Source organism: Melospiza melodia, chromosome 3 (genome assembly GCF_035770615.1).
Source record: "Melospiza melodia melodia isolate bMelMel2 chromosome 3, bMelMel2.pri, whole genome shotgun sequence".
Taxonomy (NCBI): domain Eukaryota; kingdom Metazoa; phylum Chordata; class Aves; order Passeriformes; family Passerellidae; genus Melospiza; species Melospiza melodia.
Genome location: NC_086196.1, coordinates 49,187,144 through 49,200,648, shown reverse-complemented (window position 1 = coordinate 49,200,648; position 13,505 = coordinate 49,187,144). Strand labels below are relative to the sequence as shown.

Below are 13,505 nucleotides of genomic sequence, written 5' to 3'. Positions count from 1 at the left end.
CGGTCTCACTCGGCTCCGTTCGGCTCCTCCCGGCTCCTCCCTGTCTCACTCGGCTTCTCCCGGCTCCGCCCAGCTCCTCCCGGTCTCACTCGGCTCCGTTCGGCTCCTCCCGGCTCCTCCCGGTTTCACTCGGCTTCTCCCGGCTCCGCCCAGCTCCTCCCGGTCTCACTCGGCTCCGTTCGGCTCCTCCCGGCTCCTCCCGGTTTCACTCGGCTTCTCCCGGCTCCGCCCAGCTCCTCCCGGTCTCACTCGGCTCCGTTCGGCTCCTCCCGGCTCCTCCCGGTTTCACTCGGCTTCTCCCGGCTCCGCCCAGCTCCTCCCGGTCTCACTCGGCTCCGTTCGGCTCCTCCCGGCTCCTCCCTGTCCCACTCGGCTTCTCCCGGCTCCTCCCAGCTCCTCCCGGTCTCACTCGGCTCCACTCGGCTCCGTTCGGCTCCTCCCAGCTCCTCCCGGTCGCCCTCGGCTCCGCTCGGCCCCGCCCCGCGGTGACGCGCTCAGCGGGCGCCCGGCGGGAGCGCGGTGCCGGTGCCGCTCCCGCATCCACAGCCATGTTCCCGTCGACTCCCGCCTCGCCGCGGACCCCAGGCGGGTCGGCCCGCAGGCCCCTGGGCAGCGCCGCACCCAGCCCTCTCTCCCGGCCGGGCGGCAAGAAGGGCCTGCCGGTCGTGGCGGCAGCCGCCTCCCCGGTGCTGTTCTCGCCGGCGGCGCGGAGGAGCGGCTCCCTCTCGGCGCGGTGAGTCCCGGCCCGGCCCGCTGTTGGGTGCCCGGGCCAGTGTGGGGTACATTACAGTTCTGTACATTAAAGCCGTACAAACACTGCACCACGTGTTCGGCGTTATGGGTACCCCTTATTAGCTTTTGAATTCGCGGGTTCCGCAAATGTGTCCCTGTGTGATACAAGTATGATATATGAAAATTATAAGAACTTCCGTATTTATAAGGAAGATAAAATAGTCAAAGTTCAGGCATTTCACACCCACCCCTCTCCCTACCTTCTTCCCCTGTCTTCTCCCTTCCATAGAGAACAAAACTGAGATACGGCATGAGCAGTTTCAGGCTTCATAATCTCTTTTCTTGGGAGCAGCTATTTGTTGTGTAGTTGAGATAAAGAGGATAACCCATGTTCAGTTTTGGAGAACTTTTACTTCAAGCCTGCTTAATAATTTTTTGCTAACTGGGTGCAAGGATTGTCCACTAGCTATGAATCAGCTTTTGCTATTTCACGCAGGGAGGTCTGAGACATCATTGTGAGGAGAAATAAAAAGAGGGCATTAACTTGTAAAAGCAGAGAAATTTGCCCACTTCATTGTGTTCAGAAGACAATACAGACATGGTGAATGTCTTTATTCTGTAGATAACCAGAGTGTTGAGAAGTTGAACAGTGAGTTTGTTGCTGGTGGAGTAATGCATATTCAAAGTCAGTTCTTTAAAGAATTTGATGACAGCTAGTGACTTGTAAGGAAGCCAGCAAGTTATTGCTGTAGGTGGTGTTCCCAGAGAAAGCATATTTATTTTACATAAATCTGTTTCTAAAGAGAGACTCATGAAGTAAATGTCTGCTGAAACTGATGAATAAACAATAAAAAGTTAACTGTAACTTTGTTTTGTTTAAGAGCAACTCCTACCAGAGTTATCCAGCTTCCTACAGCAACTGAGACTATTAACTATGATGTTAAGGCTTTTGGATCCTCTCTGCCTGTTAAGGTTATGGAAGCCCTGAAGAAGGCTGATGGTAAGAACTGATGTTATTTTTCTCCATGAAAATTGACAGATGAGAGAATTCTTAATGTGTTGTTGATGCCATTGAAATGCTGACTTTACAGGGGAAGCTAAAATGTCTGTGCCTTGCTTTGAATCCAGCCTGGTTTTCTATGTAACAATAATTATAATAATACCCATGTAGGTGTGAATCCATGATAATACCCTTCAGGTGCTGCTTATGCAATTAATTGTGAAAAAACAAAGGTATAAGGAAAGCTAATAGTAGATTTTTAGTAGCTTTTACTTATTGATTCTTCCTTACCTTTTTGATTTTGCTGTGTCCTAGAGTGGATGCTTAATACTTTATTTCAATTCCCATTTGTTATCTCTTCCAAGAGCCCTAGTCATGCAAACCTTTCCCTGAGGTCAAGAAATTGGTCTCCTGAACAATTTTTTCTCTGTGGATAAGTTTTTCCTTCATAGTAGATACAAGAGGAACCAAATATGTATTGTAAAAATTATGTATAAATTGTTGAGCGATTTACAAAGCTATTATAATCTACTCTAAATACATAGAAATGGGTTTTGGGGTTGTCTTCATTCTCAAAGGTTGAGGGTTTATGAAATGGATTTTTAAACTAGATGTAGTAATTTGATATGTTAATCACATAGATGGAAATTCTAACATGAAAACTAGTTTAATAGAAAATGTTTCTTATTTTCATGTAAGAATAAAAGTTTATTGGTTTAAATGTTACTCTACAGTGTTTTAAAAATCTGAATGTGTTAAAGAAGTTACTTTTTTATGTAGCTGATGACCAGCTGAGTGTTCAAGTGGATGAAAGTGGATGGGCCTGGCTTGTTCATAAGGAGAGGCTGATTATTTGGAAGATTGGTCAGTCTGCAGTAGCTAAGGTAACTAAAGGGTCAAGATGGAAACTCTGTACTTTATAACTATTTCAACTATAGTTATGCAGTTATGGGGTTGGGTTTTTTTTCAGCTGGAGTTTGTCTGGTTTCCCCCAAAAAGAAGCAGGATTGATATGAAGTCATGCTCACAACAGTAACTGAAACTGAAGCTTTTGAGAGAGCTTATAATTTTTATATCCTTCTCTTCAGTTTTAATTTCACCTTGGCACTAAGATTAATTTTTCATATTTTAGTAGGTATGGCTCTTTGGTTGCATAGTCTTGATAAAGATATTTTGATAATTAAAACCTAGTTGATATGTTATGGATTGGTTTAGGTTATTCTGGGACCAATTTTCAATTTGCAGCAAGCCCCAAAAACACAGTTCATTTCAGAGGTACTGAACGTATGTTTCGCCTAGATTTCTTAGGTCACGAATTTTTGTATCCCTCTAGACAGTATTTCTTTCAGCATCATTTCAGTGATGGTCAGAGAAAAACAAAATCAAAGTTACAAAATCAGTTTCTTTCAATCAGGGCAATGTATGTTCATTATGCAGGTCCTGCACTTACAGGGGAGTGTCAGGTGTACACATTCTGGCACCCGAAGAGATTTTTCAAGGGATTAAAATTTTTCTGGTTGTTTAACTTCCAGGGCATAGAGGAGTGAATGTTTGCTCTCTCTACCCTGTTAGTACCTAATAAATTCTCTCAAGCATTTCTAGTTTAATATTTTTTTTAATGTCATGTTAAGGAATAGTCAAATAATCCATTATTGCTATGTTGTGAGAAACACTCAGAAATAACTAAAGAAAACGAGTGATATTTTAAAATTTCAAGATGTTTTTTAGCTGTTTGCTGGTTGTGACAACCTTCTTGAAATTGTTTCATGACCTTTTTTTTTGCTTCTCATACAGTGTCTTGGTTAGTGGAAATGTAGTTTTTAGCAGGGTCAAAAAGTCCAAAGACTTTGAGGAATAAGTTCTTCCAGTCTCATATTTATTATGACATCTCTTTCTTTCTTCCAGTTATCTCTGTGCAAGGAATTGCAGCTGCCACCCAGTGACTTCCAATGGAGTTCTAGTTTAGCAGCTATATCTTGTCTCAATTCTTCAGGTGAAGCACCTTCTCTTCAGGTGACCAAATTTTACATTTTAGTGTGTTTAAAAGTGGCATAAGAATAACTTTGAATATATCCTTTTTTGTGAAAAGGATATATTCAAAGTATTTGAAAACATTTGATGGTACACTATTCAGAAGGTCAGGATTGATAGTTGGCAGTAAATATCTTTGAAGTAAACAAACTTCTGCTAGTCCTTTTAAATTGTACCTTGTGCATCCTATAGGATCAGATTAAATAATAGTTTTTCTAAGGATTACCTAAAAATGCAATAAACTCAGAGGTGTTGTGTTAACAAACACCGGGGCAATCAAAACTGGGGTCAGACCAAGTGCAGTTTAAGTGCTGGCTGAAAACACTGTTCAGTGGATTAATTCCCAGTATCCATAGCTGAGAGGCAAACCCCAGCACCCTCCCTTGGCTGCTCTCTGTAAGGAATTTGACACTGGAAGGACAGACTTAATCTGTCTTGACTGATGAGTTTCCTAAGTGGTTTTTTCCCTGAGTTACTGTATTGGAGTGTGAGGTTCAAAGATCAGTTGTGTTCTGAAAGTGTGTTAACCTGCCTGCTACTATCATTCATGAAAAGAACCTCTCATTTTCAGCTTAGATTTCAGTTAATATATGTGATGCTCTGATAAAACTGGCTAAGAAGCTGTGCAGCACAGAATATGTAATACGATCTTTTCTTTTGATTTGTTGTTGTGTTACTCTTCCAGATGATAAAATGCAATCTTAGTATTTTGGGATTATTTTATAAAACCTGAAATGTTCTGACTTAAAGAGGAAGTAACACACCTAACCCTAAAGCTTTATTATATTTTTTGATTTCATCATTCTTTAACTTGTGAACTAAAAGTCAATGTCTAGTAAAAAATTGGTTAGAAAACTCCAAGGAGCTCTATAACGATTCCCCTACAGTTCTTCTACTGTTCTGTGATTTTTGCTTTTTTTTAACAACCAGTTGATTAAGTACAATGCTTTTCTCTAAATCTCTACCTGAACAGTCTCTTGCTTCACACTTTTAATTTGGTATCTGTGATTTCCTGAGTTACGTTGTAGGCCTATGCCTTTGAAAAGAAGAGCTGCCATGTGATTTGATATTTCTCTTAAAGACACTAGAGCAGTTTCTTTGCTAAATTATGATCTGTATTTGAAGCCTTCCATAGTAGCTTTTAACTATTGGCATCTGAAATTCTCCACAGGCCCCTTTCGGGTTTACAACTGTTAGTTTTGTTTGCATTTCAGCAGCAGACCCTGAATTATCAGGAACAAGAACCAGTAGAAAAAGTGTTCAGTAGGAAAATAAATGTGTATAACATTCCCTGCACTAATTAAGTTGTGCTACAGAATGTTTTTGTGATTCAGTTCCGGGTCTATCTGTGTGTATCCATGTGTATTTGCTACTTTGTCATGTCTTTGTCAACCACAGCCTTGATGTGTAAAATAAGTTAGAGCTTTAGTCTGATTTAATATTATTATTATTATTATTATCATCATCATCATCATCTTGCCTGTTCTCTTAATTGCTTTTTCACTTCAAGTCTCTGGCAATAATGGTGGCTACCAGTGAAGGTTCTGTGCGCTACTGGCCCAATCTTGCACATGAAGGATCCTATACAGACACTTTCACAGACTTTGGAGGCTCTCTGTGCAGTTTCCTCACAGCAGTAAAGGTAAAACAGTATGATTTATATTAAAATACCGGTTTTATTCCTAATCTAAAGGTGGAAAAGTATGCTCTACTTTATTATTCTTAAATCTGCAATAAATGTGGTGCAGGTAACACTATTTTTTGTCATTAGGTTCCAATGGTTATGTGAGAGTTTAGTTCTGTTTATTAACTGAAATTGAATTTCATAGATAAAAATGTTACATAAAGCTAAGAAAATGAGTCTCTGCCAGTGTCATGTACTGATGAGATGTTTGTCTTTTTCTAAGGATGCCTTGTGTCTTGTTCAGCATTTACCCATATGAGCTGTCATAAGGAATTTTAGCTGACAGTAGAGTTTGCTAGAACGTGATTTTTATTCTTTTTATTGTGGTTGCTTTTTTTTAATGTAAGTGCTTTCTCTTTTTTTAGGGGGGAAGCTTTATTTTATCATCTTCCAGAGGTCAGCTGGTCCGGTTGATACCTGATAGTTCTGGCAAGATTCATCAACATGCCCTGCCACAGGGGCAGGGCATGTTTTCTGGAATTGGTAGAAAGGTTTCTTCTTTCCTGGGTATATTGTCTCCTGGAAGTGATGCAGTGGTAAGCTTGAGAAGCATTCATCTTCTTTAATTTCTCTTTGTAATTTCTAGCCTGTGTTTTAAAAAGGAAAAAGAAAAGATTGTATAAAGATGACATGACAAAAAACATGACTCACTCAGCTCATTTATGTTACTTGTATTTCTTTGAAATTTGAAACAAAAACAGAAACCAAATAAATCTGTATGTTTTGTGAAGGCAAATGCTGGCTTACTCTTTAGCTCTTAATAAAAGGCAACTTTGGAACAGTAGTCCTTCCTGGGGACTAGGAAGTAGTATACAATGATTGCATGTCCTGCCCCTTTCTAGTGATAGCCTCATTACTAACTGAAGAAACCAGCTTATAATTCTTTTCTGATTTAGCACTACCAAGGGTTGATGATTGGCTTGAGTTTTGTCAATGAACCCCACAGAAGCTGGGTGGGGAAGTACAATAAATGTTTTTAGTGTAGGTGTTCTTTTATCTATAAAATTAGACTCTCTTGGAAGTGATCATAATGCTCATCTTGAGTGCAACTTTTGTAGATTGCCCAAGGAAGTGACTCTTTGTGGACTGAGGGTGGTTTTGATTTTTCTGTCCAAATATTCAGGTTTTCCTTTAAATTTTTTAGCTTTTTCATTTTTTAAATGCAGATTTCTAGTGTTCTTTGGGATAGAGAGAGATCAAGCTTTTACATGCTGACAACTTCAAATCTAAACAAATGGGAGATTGATGATTCATCAGAACGTTACATTCTCAGCTGGGATATCAACAGGATCCTGAAAGAACATATTACAGATGCAATTTGGGTAAGTCAGCCCAACTGGAAAGAGTTAGTGTGTTTGTTTCAATTGACAGCCTGTTTATATTGAGTTACACAACAGCTGTATTTCTTTTTTTAGGGATCTGAAAGTAACTATGAAGATATTAAAGGAGGAGTAAATATACAATACATGGATTTGCAAGAGAATCGGTAAGGAAGTACACTTGCATCTGGTAAGACCTTCATTAATGAGATAAATCTGTTTTCCTGCAGAAACTTCATGTAAGGAATTGCAATTTAATTTTACTGGAGTGGAACTGTTGATAAAATAAGTACCTTATATCAGGTAATTAGGTTATCCTATATTTCATGCTATCATCTTTTTAGCTTTACAAATCCTTTACCTGATAATAATTCCCTTTACCTTTTTTGTGTCATTTTATCAGGATTGTGTATTTGTTTTGTCTTGATTTTACAAAGACAAAAAATAAGCAACTGTAACTTGTTCCAGCAGATGCAGACAATTTCGTATCTCTTGCATTTGAATTAATTACATGAAATTAAAATTGTCTTGGTTCAGTTTTGTACTGCAATATAAATACTGTTAATAAAGTAACCTGGAAGACCAAAAAGCGTGGTTTTTCTTTCTAAAAGAGTAAAAGATTGAACAATATCTAGTTGAGATTGTAGTTAGAATTTATTTTTTTTTAAGTGATAATTTTTGAGCAAGTAAAACATGTAATTATCATCTCTCAATGGTGTGGTGTCTGTTGTTGAACAGTGATGGGCTGGTCATACTTGCTGCAGCATGGCATCCTGGAGATCGTCCGTGTCTTGTCTACTACACTCTGATAACCGTAGAAGATAAAGGCTGTCAGATGTCTGATGATGTTGTTGTGGAGGTCACACAGTATAATCCAACTTTTCAGGTATGCTGATGGAGGTTCTGATACCAATTTAAGATTAAGTTCAGAGTCAGGTTTTTGTCTAAAGGAAAATTGGCTTCCATTGGAAGTATGTATTTATAATACTCTGAGGAAAATGTGTACCAGCATCTCTTAATGTTTAATACTAACTGTATGAAAAGTTTGTGCTTTGCATTTTAAGTTATAAGATAAAACCCTCAAAAATAAGTGTAATCTGATTTTTTTTAATTTTTGTGCTATCTTTGAAAATTTCTACAGAGTGATTTTATCCTATACTCTTGTAATCCATTTAGAACAGATCTCAGACTCTGAGACTCTTGTTGTTGGACACAGAATTATGAGATCTCTTTTTTGGTCCTTGCTGGGCAGCTGGCTTGGTGAGAGGGGAGGAGATTGGTTGTGTGTGGAGTACATTGTTTGACTGTGTGTTCTGGAAGCATAAATCTGGGGATTAGATTGCTTTGGGAAACTTCTCCCACTCTTCCCTCTCTCCCCACTGCCTGTAATGGCATCTTAAAGCTCAAAGGTGGAAGAAGAGTGTGAAAACTATTGAATAATTGATCTGTTTACTTATCTCTCCATGTGAAATTATCAAGAGTGTAATGCATATGAAAGGGGAAAAAACCCCACGATCTAAAATTTTAGGGCACATTGAAAGTGATTTTGTTTGTTTTTTTAGGTTGTAAGTTACATCCATACCTCATTGTTAAAAACTAAAACAAGTTCAGGAGCATGGATTAGCATTTAAAATTTTAAACATTTAAGGGATTGATTACATATGTGATATTGTCTGTATTCATCACTTTCAGTCAGAAGATGAAGTGTTGTGCTGCCTGGTAGTCCCAGATTACTTCAGCCATGCTGCTTACCTTTACAAGGAAGATGAAGTGTTTGCTTGTTCCACTGGAACTGGCAGAATTTCCTTACCACAGGAAAAAATCATATTTGGCATACAAGGTAACTTACTGTGGAGGGAAATCACATTTTTTTGGTACGTCTTGATTCAATATTTTCACAGTATTTAGATATCTCAGAGAGCAGTGTCATACTTGTGCTCCTTTATTAAATGTTTCAAGGTGACAATGTCTCTTGAGTGTATGGAGAAGTGCTGATGTGACAGCCAGTCACGTTGTTACTCTACAGTGTTTCAAATGAAAATGAAGCAGATCCCTGTTCTTGGTATATGAAAGGATGGGAGATTTTGCTTGTGGGGCTTTTTCCTTGGTTTTTCCCTTTCCTAACGTTCGCTGTGGGTTGATATTTTTCCTTGAAGTTAACTCAATGCCAGATGTTTCTAGGTATGTCATCCATGACCTTCAGAGGTGTTTTCAAGTACAGCAGGAACATCAGTCCTTAGGTAGAATTTGAATTAACTGAATCTTGAAATTTTTCTTTGTTTCTTCTCTTTTCTTTCCTTTTTTTTTAACACTTGCAGTATCTGGAATCTACATCTAGAGTAGCAAATAGTTCCACAATTTTTCTAAGTCAAGTTCAGTTATCAATTACTGTTGGTTTATTAATGACAGAAGTCAATAATTGTTTATGAAACTCTTAGGTGTTGGCCTTTAAATAAAGTGGTAATTATGTGCTTGCTTTTTTTCCCCTCTCCTTATTTCAGGAGATAGTATTTTAGGAGCAGGATCCTGTAATAGCCTTCCCATCTTCTTTGCCAAAAAAAGTGGACTTGTCACTATCTTGTCCAGGGAAAATATTTCTGTGCTTCCTGAAGACCTGGAAGATGCCCTGTCCTCTTCTATTGCTGGACCAAGAAGTGAGGTAATGGTTGTTTGCTTGCCTGTTGAAAACAGGGTACAAATAAAGTGGTTTTTTATTTTTGAATTTTCACTGTGGAATTCCTTGCTTGTTTGTGTTTAAAACTTTTTTTTAAAATAGAAATTCAAACACTTGTAATGAAGGCAGTTTTCAAAACAAAGTTTTTTACATCTGCCAGTTTGAGTAACTTTTTTTTTTTCGTTTGTTTCACAGTTAAGGTTTCCATGAAATTTGCATTTTTTCCTTATAGGTGTGTTGCTGTCAATCACTAGGCCTAATATAACACTATAATCAGTTGTTATTATTAACTGATATTTTAGTGGAAGTCCTTTGTGTGACTGGGCTGATGAAACTGTGTTTTTCTTAACAAACTAGTTTCTAGTTTAGTTTGTCTGCAGTTAAACTGTTCTTGTGGGTGATAGTTCTCAGGAATACCTTTTGAATCCTGTCAGAAATGGTGGGTTTGAATCTTCAAGTAATTATCGTTAAAAATCAGATGGGCAGAGTAAGCTGGTGTAAGTTCCTTTGCAGATGGTGTGAATTTTGGTCAAATCTCTGTGTGACTTTCATTATAACCTATCTTAAAGGTTTATGTTTGACATACTAAACACAACTACTTCCAGGTGGTAATTTTATTTTAAATCTCTGGCATTGCTACTTTAAAAAATTGTTTTCATTTCATAATGAAGATTATTATTTGTCTTGCAGCTTAAGTTTTTTTTTTGCTTTTTCAGAGTCCTGCATTTGATGCAACTGGCAGGCTAGAAGTTATAGCTCAAGAAGATAAAACCAAATTATTGAAAGCTGCTTTTCTACAGTACTGCAGGTAGAAATCACACTTCATTTTTGAGACTGTTTGCTGTTTTTGAATGCACTCTGGTATTTGAGTAAGAGATTGTCTTGGTTAGGATATTCCTGTGCTGTTTTAGTTGTAGTTTTTTAATGACACACATCCTAATTAGGAGAGCATTAAATGCAGCTTGGGCTAGTGTAGAAGGGATGTGTGCTAGAAAGGAGCAGACTTCTGTAATTTCAATCATTTGTCACTTACTCTGTGTAAATTCTATGGGTATGTTTGTGCCAGTGAAACAACTTTCAGCTTTGCATTTTGACTTACTTATTCTTTAATAAGTGGTGTTTTGTTGTTGAAAAAAACTTTTTTGTCCTCATTTTTATTTGCCTAGCTGTTTTCAGTAATACTTTTAAGTGTACTTATGGCCATGAATATTGACTGGTATGGCAGACTTTGGGCAGGATGATTTTTTCTTTTAGATTGGCTGATATGGAAGAATTAGTGGAACAAAATACCGTGTTTGTCAAACTATCCTGATTAAAACAATTGAAGTGTGGGGAGGCATGTGATGCTCCTGAAAGGTTTGATGTTGAGATGAGTGATGGAAGCAAAGAAGGAAAAGCAGAAAGAAGATAAACACATCTGTAGGCTTAGATTAATTATATTTAGAGGGGATTGTTGTCAATATTTATGTATTTAAAAAGCAAAGTGAACAACCCACACACCCTCTTAAGACTAATTTCCTTAAAGAGTTTTAAAACTTGGAAAGAACAGGTTCAAGATAAGAAGAGGGTAGGAGTGCTTTTGCCATGGAACTTCATGTGAGGTAAAAGATAAGGAAGGGGATTAGACAGAGAGAATAAAGATACCAATACAAGATCTGTAAACAGGCACAGAATTTAGACAAATTCTGCATGTGTTCAGAAGTGTCATTAAACAGAACCTGCTGAACATGGCTGGTATAGCTGTGGTCTGAGAGCATAGTTAACAAATAGTGTTATTGAGGATGTGTACAAGGGGCTTGGAAACAGAAGGAAGTGGGAGGTAGTAAGGTAGTAAGAAAAAAAAGTATTAATATCTCGTAATGTATTTTTATTTCAATAAAAATCTGGGCTATATGTATGAAACTAGTAGAAAATAATAATTTTATGTATATAGTAGTTATTCTGGAATTTTTTCCAGAAAAAGTTGTTCTGGTAAAATTAATGGAGCAGTATTCCACAGAACATATATAGCAATTGGCTTGTCCAGATGGCCAATGAGTTGATGCAGACCAAATAATGGAAGGTTGTGCAGCCACTGGGAGTGCAAAGCGTACCAGCTGTACAGTGAGCTCTGGCAGCTTTGTAGACCTGGTGATCTTTAGAGGAGATAGGAAGTTCTGTGGAAAGTCCAAGTTGACCCTTTTTGAGGGCACTTCATGATTGGAAGGAGCTAATAAAGTCCCATGTAATTTCCTTAGAAACACATCCTGCTGGGTAGTAAAGATGGGACATAGTTTTTAATAGAAGATTCAGTTTATTCCAGTTTTTCAAAAGTATCCTTTGTTTTAGTTTCCCTTTGTGCAATTTCTGGATGCACTGCTAGGTTGTTTGTTTTTCTGGGTTTTTTTAATTCGTAGACATCTTGGTCATTTAAATGTTCAAACTGACAGTTTCATGAAAAATATAAATACCTCCAGTGTTGGACTGACAATATCCCCTCTCAGTCAGAAGACTATAATTTTTTAGTATATACACAAAATCAAATATACACAAAATCAAATATACACAAAATCAAATCCCTAGGTTTTGTGTATATTGCATAATTCCTACACAGAGGTACAACTTCATACTTTGAAGGTCTGTGTTCAGTTGCTTCTTGCTCTTTTACTTACTGATATGAATAAGAGGGGATTCTTTGAAATGATAGGCAATAAAAATAATGCATTATATTTGCTGAAGCATTTTCCTGAGAGCCTTTATGAGCTTCCCCTCTATTGCCATTAGGGAGTGCTTGAGAAAATGACAAAAATTTAAAGCAAGTAATAGAAATTTAGTGACTTAAGTACTAGATACATCCAGGCTTAGCTCTGTGTGATGAGTCTTTTCTCTTAAATGATAATAATAGAGGTAATAAAAAAAAAAGGTGCCTTGACTCTTGGCGTGTGCTTTTTTGATTTATAAGTTGTGCAGCCTTCTTGCTTTTAAAGAATTGGAGTACCTTTTATCCACAGTTAGTTTAGAGAGAGTTCAAAAAATACTTGATGTATATAATCTAAAGGACTTCATAAAAAGTGAATCAGAAAATCCTGTTAACTGAGGGGTTTTTTTTTTAGGATCCTGTTGGTTGATTTTATTTAGCATACTTTATTTCGTTTATTTCAGGAAAGATACAGTCAATGCACAGAGCATGGTAATGGAGCTCTTTCCAAGTAATGCAGACCTGGAGTCTGATGCTGAGCTGGATAGAGCAGTAACTCAAATCAGTGGGGACTTAATGGATGATTACCCTGCCTCTGATCCAAGATGGGCTGAATCTGTACCTGAAGGTAAATATAACATGTTGGCTTTTGAGCTTTTTGGTTTGTGGTTTTGTTTGGTTGGTTTGGGGATTCTTTTTAATTGTTGTTTGTTTTGGGGTTTTTTTGTTGTTGTTTTCTCTGAAGTAGTCTCTATAACATTCTAGATAACATTATACTTTAAGCTTTGCAAAGAAGGCATAAGTGTCCCTTGCCCTCTATCACCACTAGACACATTTCCACAAAGACTTAAAGATGCATCTTTTGATATTACCAGATAAGCTTGCAGTCTGCTGCGATTAGTTCTTGACTTCATGCAGTAAACACAAACAGCAAGGAAAAAATATTTCTGAGAAGGGTACTTTGTGCAAGGATCAGGTTGTGTTACTCTATAGCATTTCTATGATTCCTTGTGTAGTTTTGAATAATTTTCCAAAAAATGGTTGTGTTAAGAGCAAGAGCTTGTTTGTTCATTGTTAGCCCCTTTGTCAGTGTGACTGCACAGCTGTTCACCTTGGATCCTGGGTAGAGTGAACTGGTATTCCTCTGGGACTTTTGTATTTATATCTGCCTGAAAGAGGACTAGAGAAATTGGTTTATGGGTATTTGTTGTACATAAAGCATTAAAGCAGACATGTTTTTAGCAAGAAACTTCTTTGTTCGTGTATTGGTGTCTCTTACAAGTTTTAATTTGAAAGTGGCCTCAAACCTCTAGGCAGTAGCTGCCAGTTACAGAGTAGAGGCTTAGTTTGAAAGTTCATGTAAATAGTTACAGTCGGATGATGTTTTG

General features: G+C 37.8%; 1 protein-coding gene across 2 annotated transcripts in view; it reads left to right on the top strand.

Annotated features, from left to right (window-relative positions):
• The first annotated feature begins 514 nt into the window (after positions 1 to 514).
• NUP133 (nucleoporin 133) overlaps positions 515 to 13,505 on the top strand; it is a 30,002-nt gene continuing 17,011 nt past the window's right edge. For both annotated transcript variants that reach the window (XM_063151652.1, XM_063151651.1), the window contains exons 1-13: positions 515 to 733; positions 1,614 to 1,732; positions 2,513 to 2,616; positions 3,638 to 3,745; positions 5,274 to 5,405; positions 5,813 to 5,983; positions 6,614 to 6,769; positions 6,863 to 6,933; positions 7,505 to 7,652; positions 8,459 to 8,606; positions 9,268 to 9,425; positions 10,157 to 10,248; positions 12,582 to 12,745. In XM_063151652.1, coding sequence (XP_063007722.1) covers positions 549 to 733; positions 1,614 to 1,732; positions 2,513 to 2,616; positions 3,638 to 3,745; positions 5,274 to 5,405; positions 5,813 to 5,983; positions 6,614 to 6,769; positions 6,863 to 6,933; positions 7,505 to 7,652; positions 8,459 to 8,606; positions 9,268 to 9,425; positions 10,157 to 10,248; positions 12,582 to 12,745 — 1,756 coding nt within the window. In that variant the 5' untranslated portion in view covers positions 515 to 548. The remainder of the gene's footprint in view (positions 734 to 1,613; positions 1,733 to 2,512; positions 2,617 to 3,637; positions 3,746 to 5,273; positions 5,406 to 5,812; positions 5,984 to 6,613; positions 6,770 to 6,862; positions 6,934 to 7,504; positions 7,653 to 8,458; positions 8,607 to 9,267; positions 9,426 to 10,156; positions 10,249 to 12,581; positions 12,746 to 13,505) is intronic.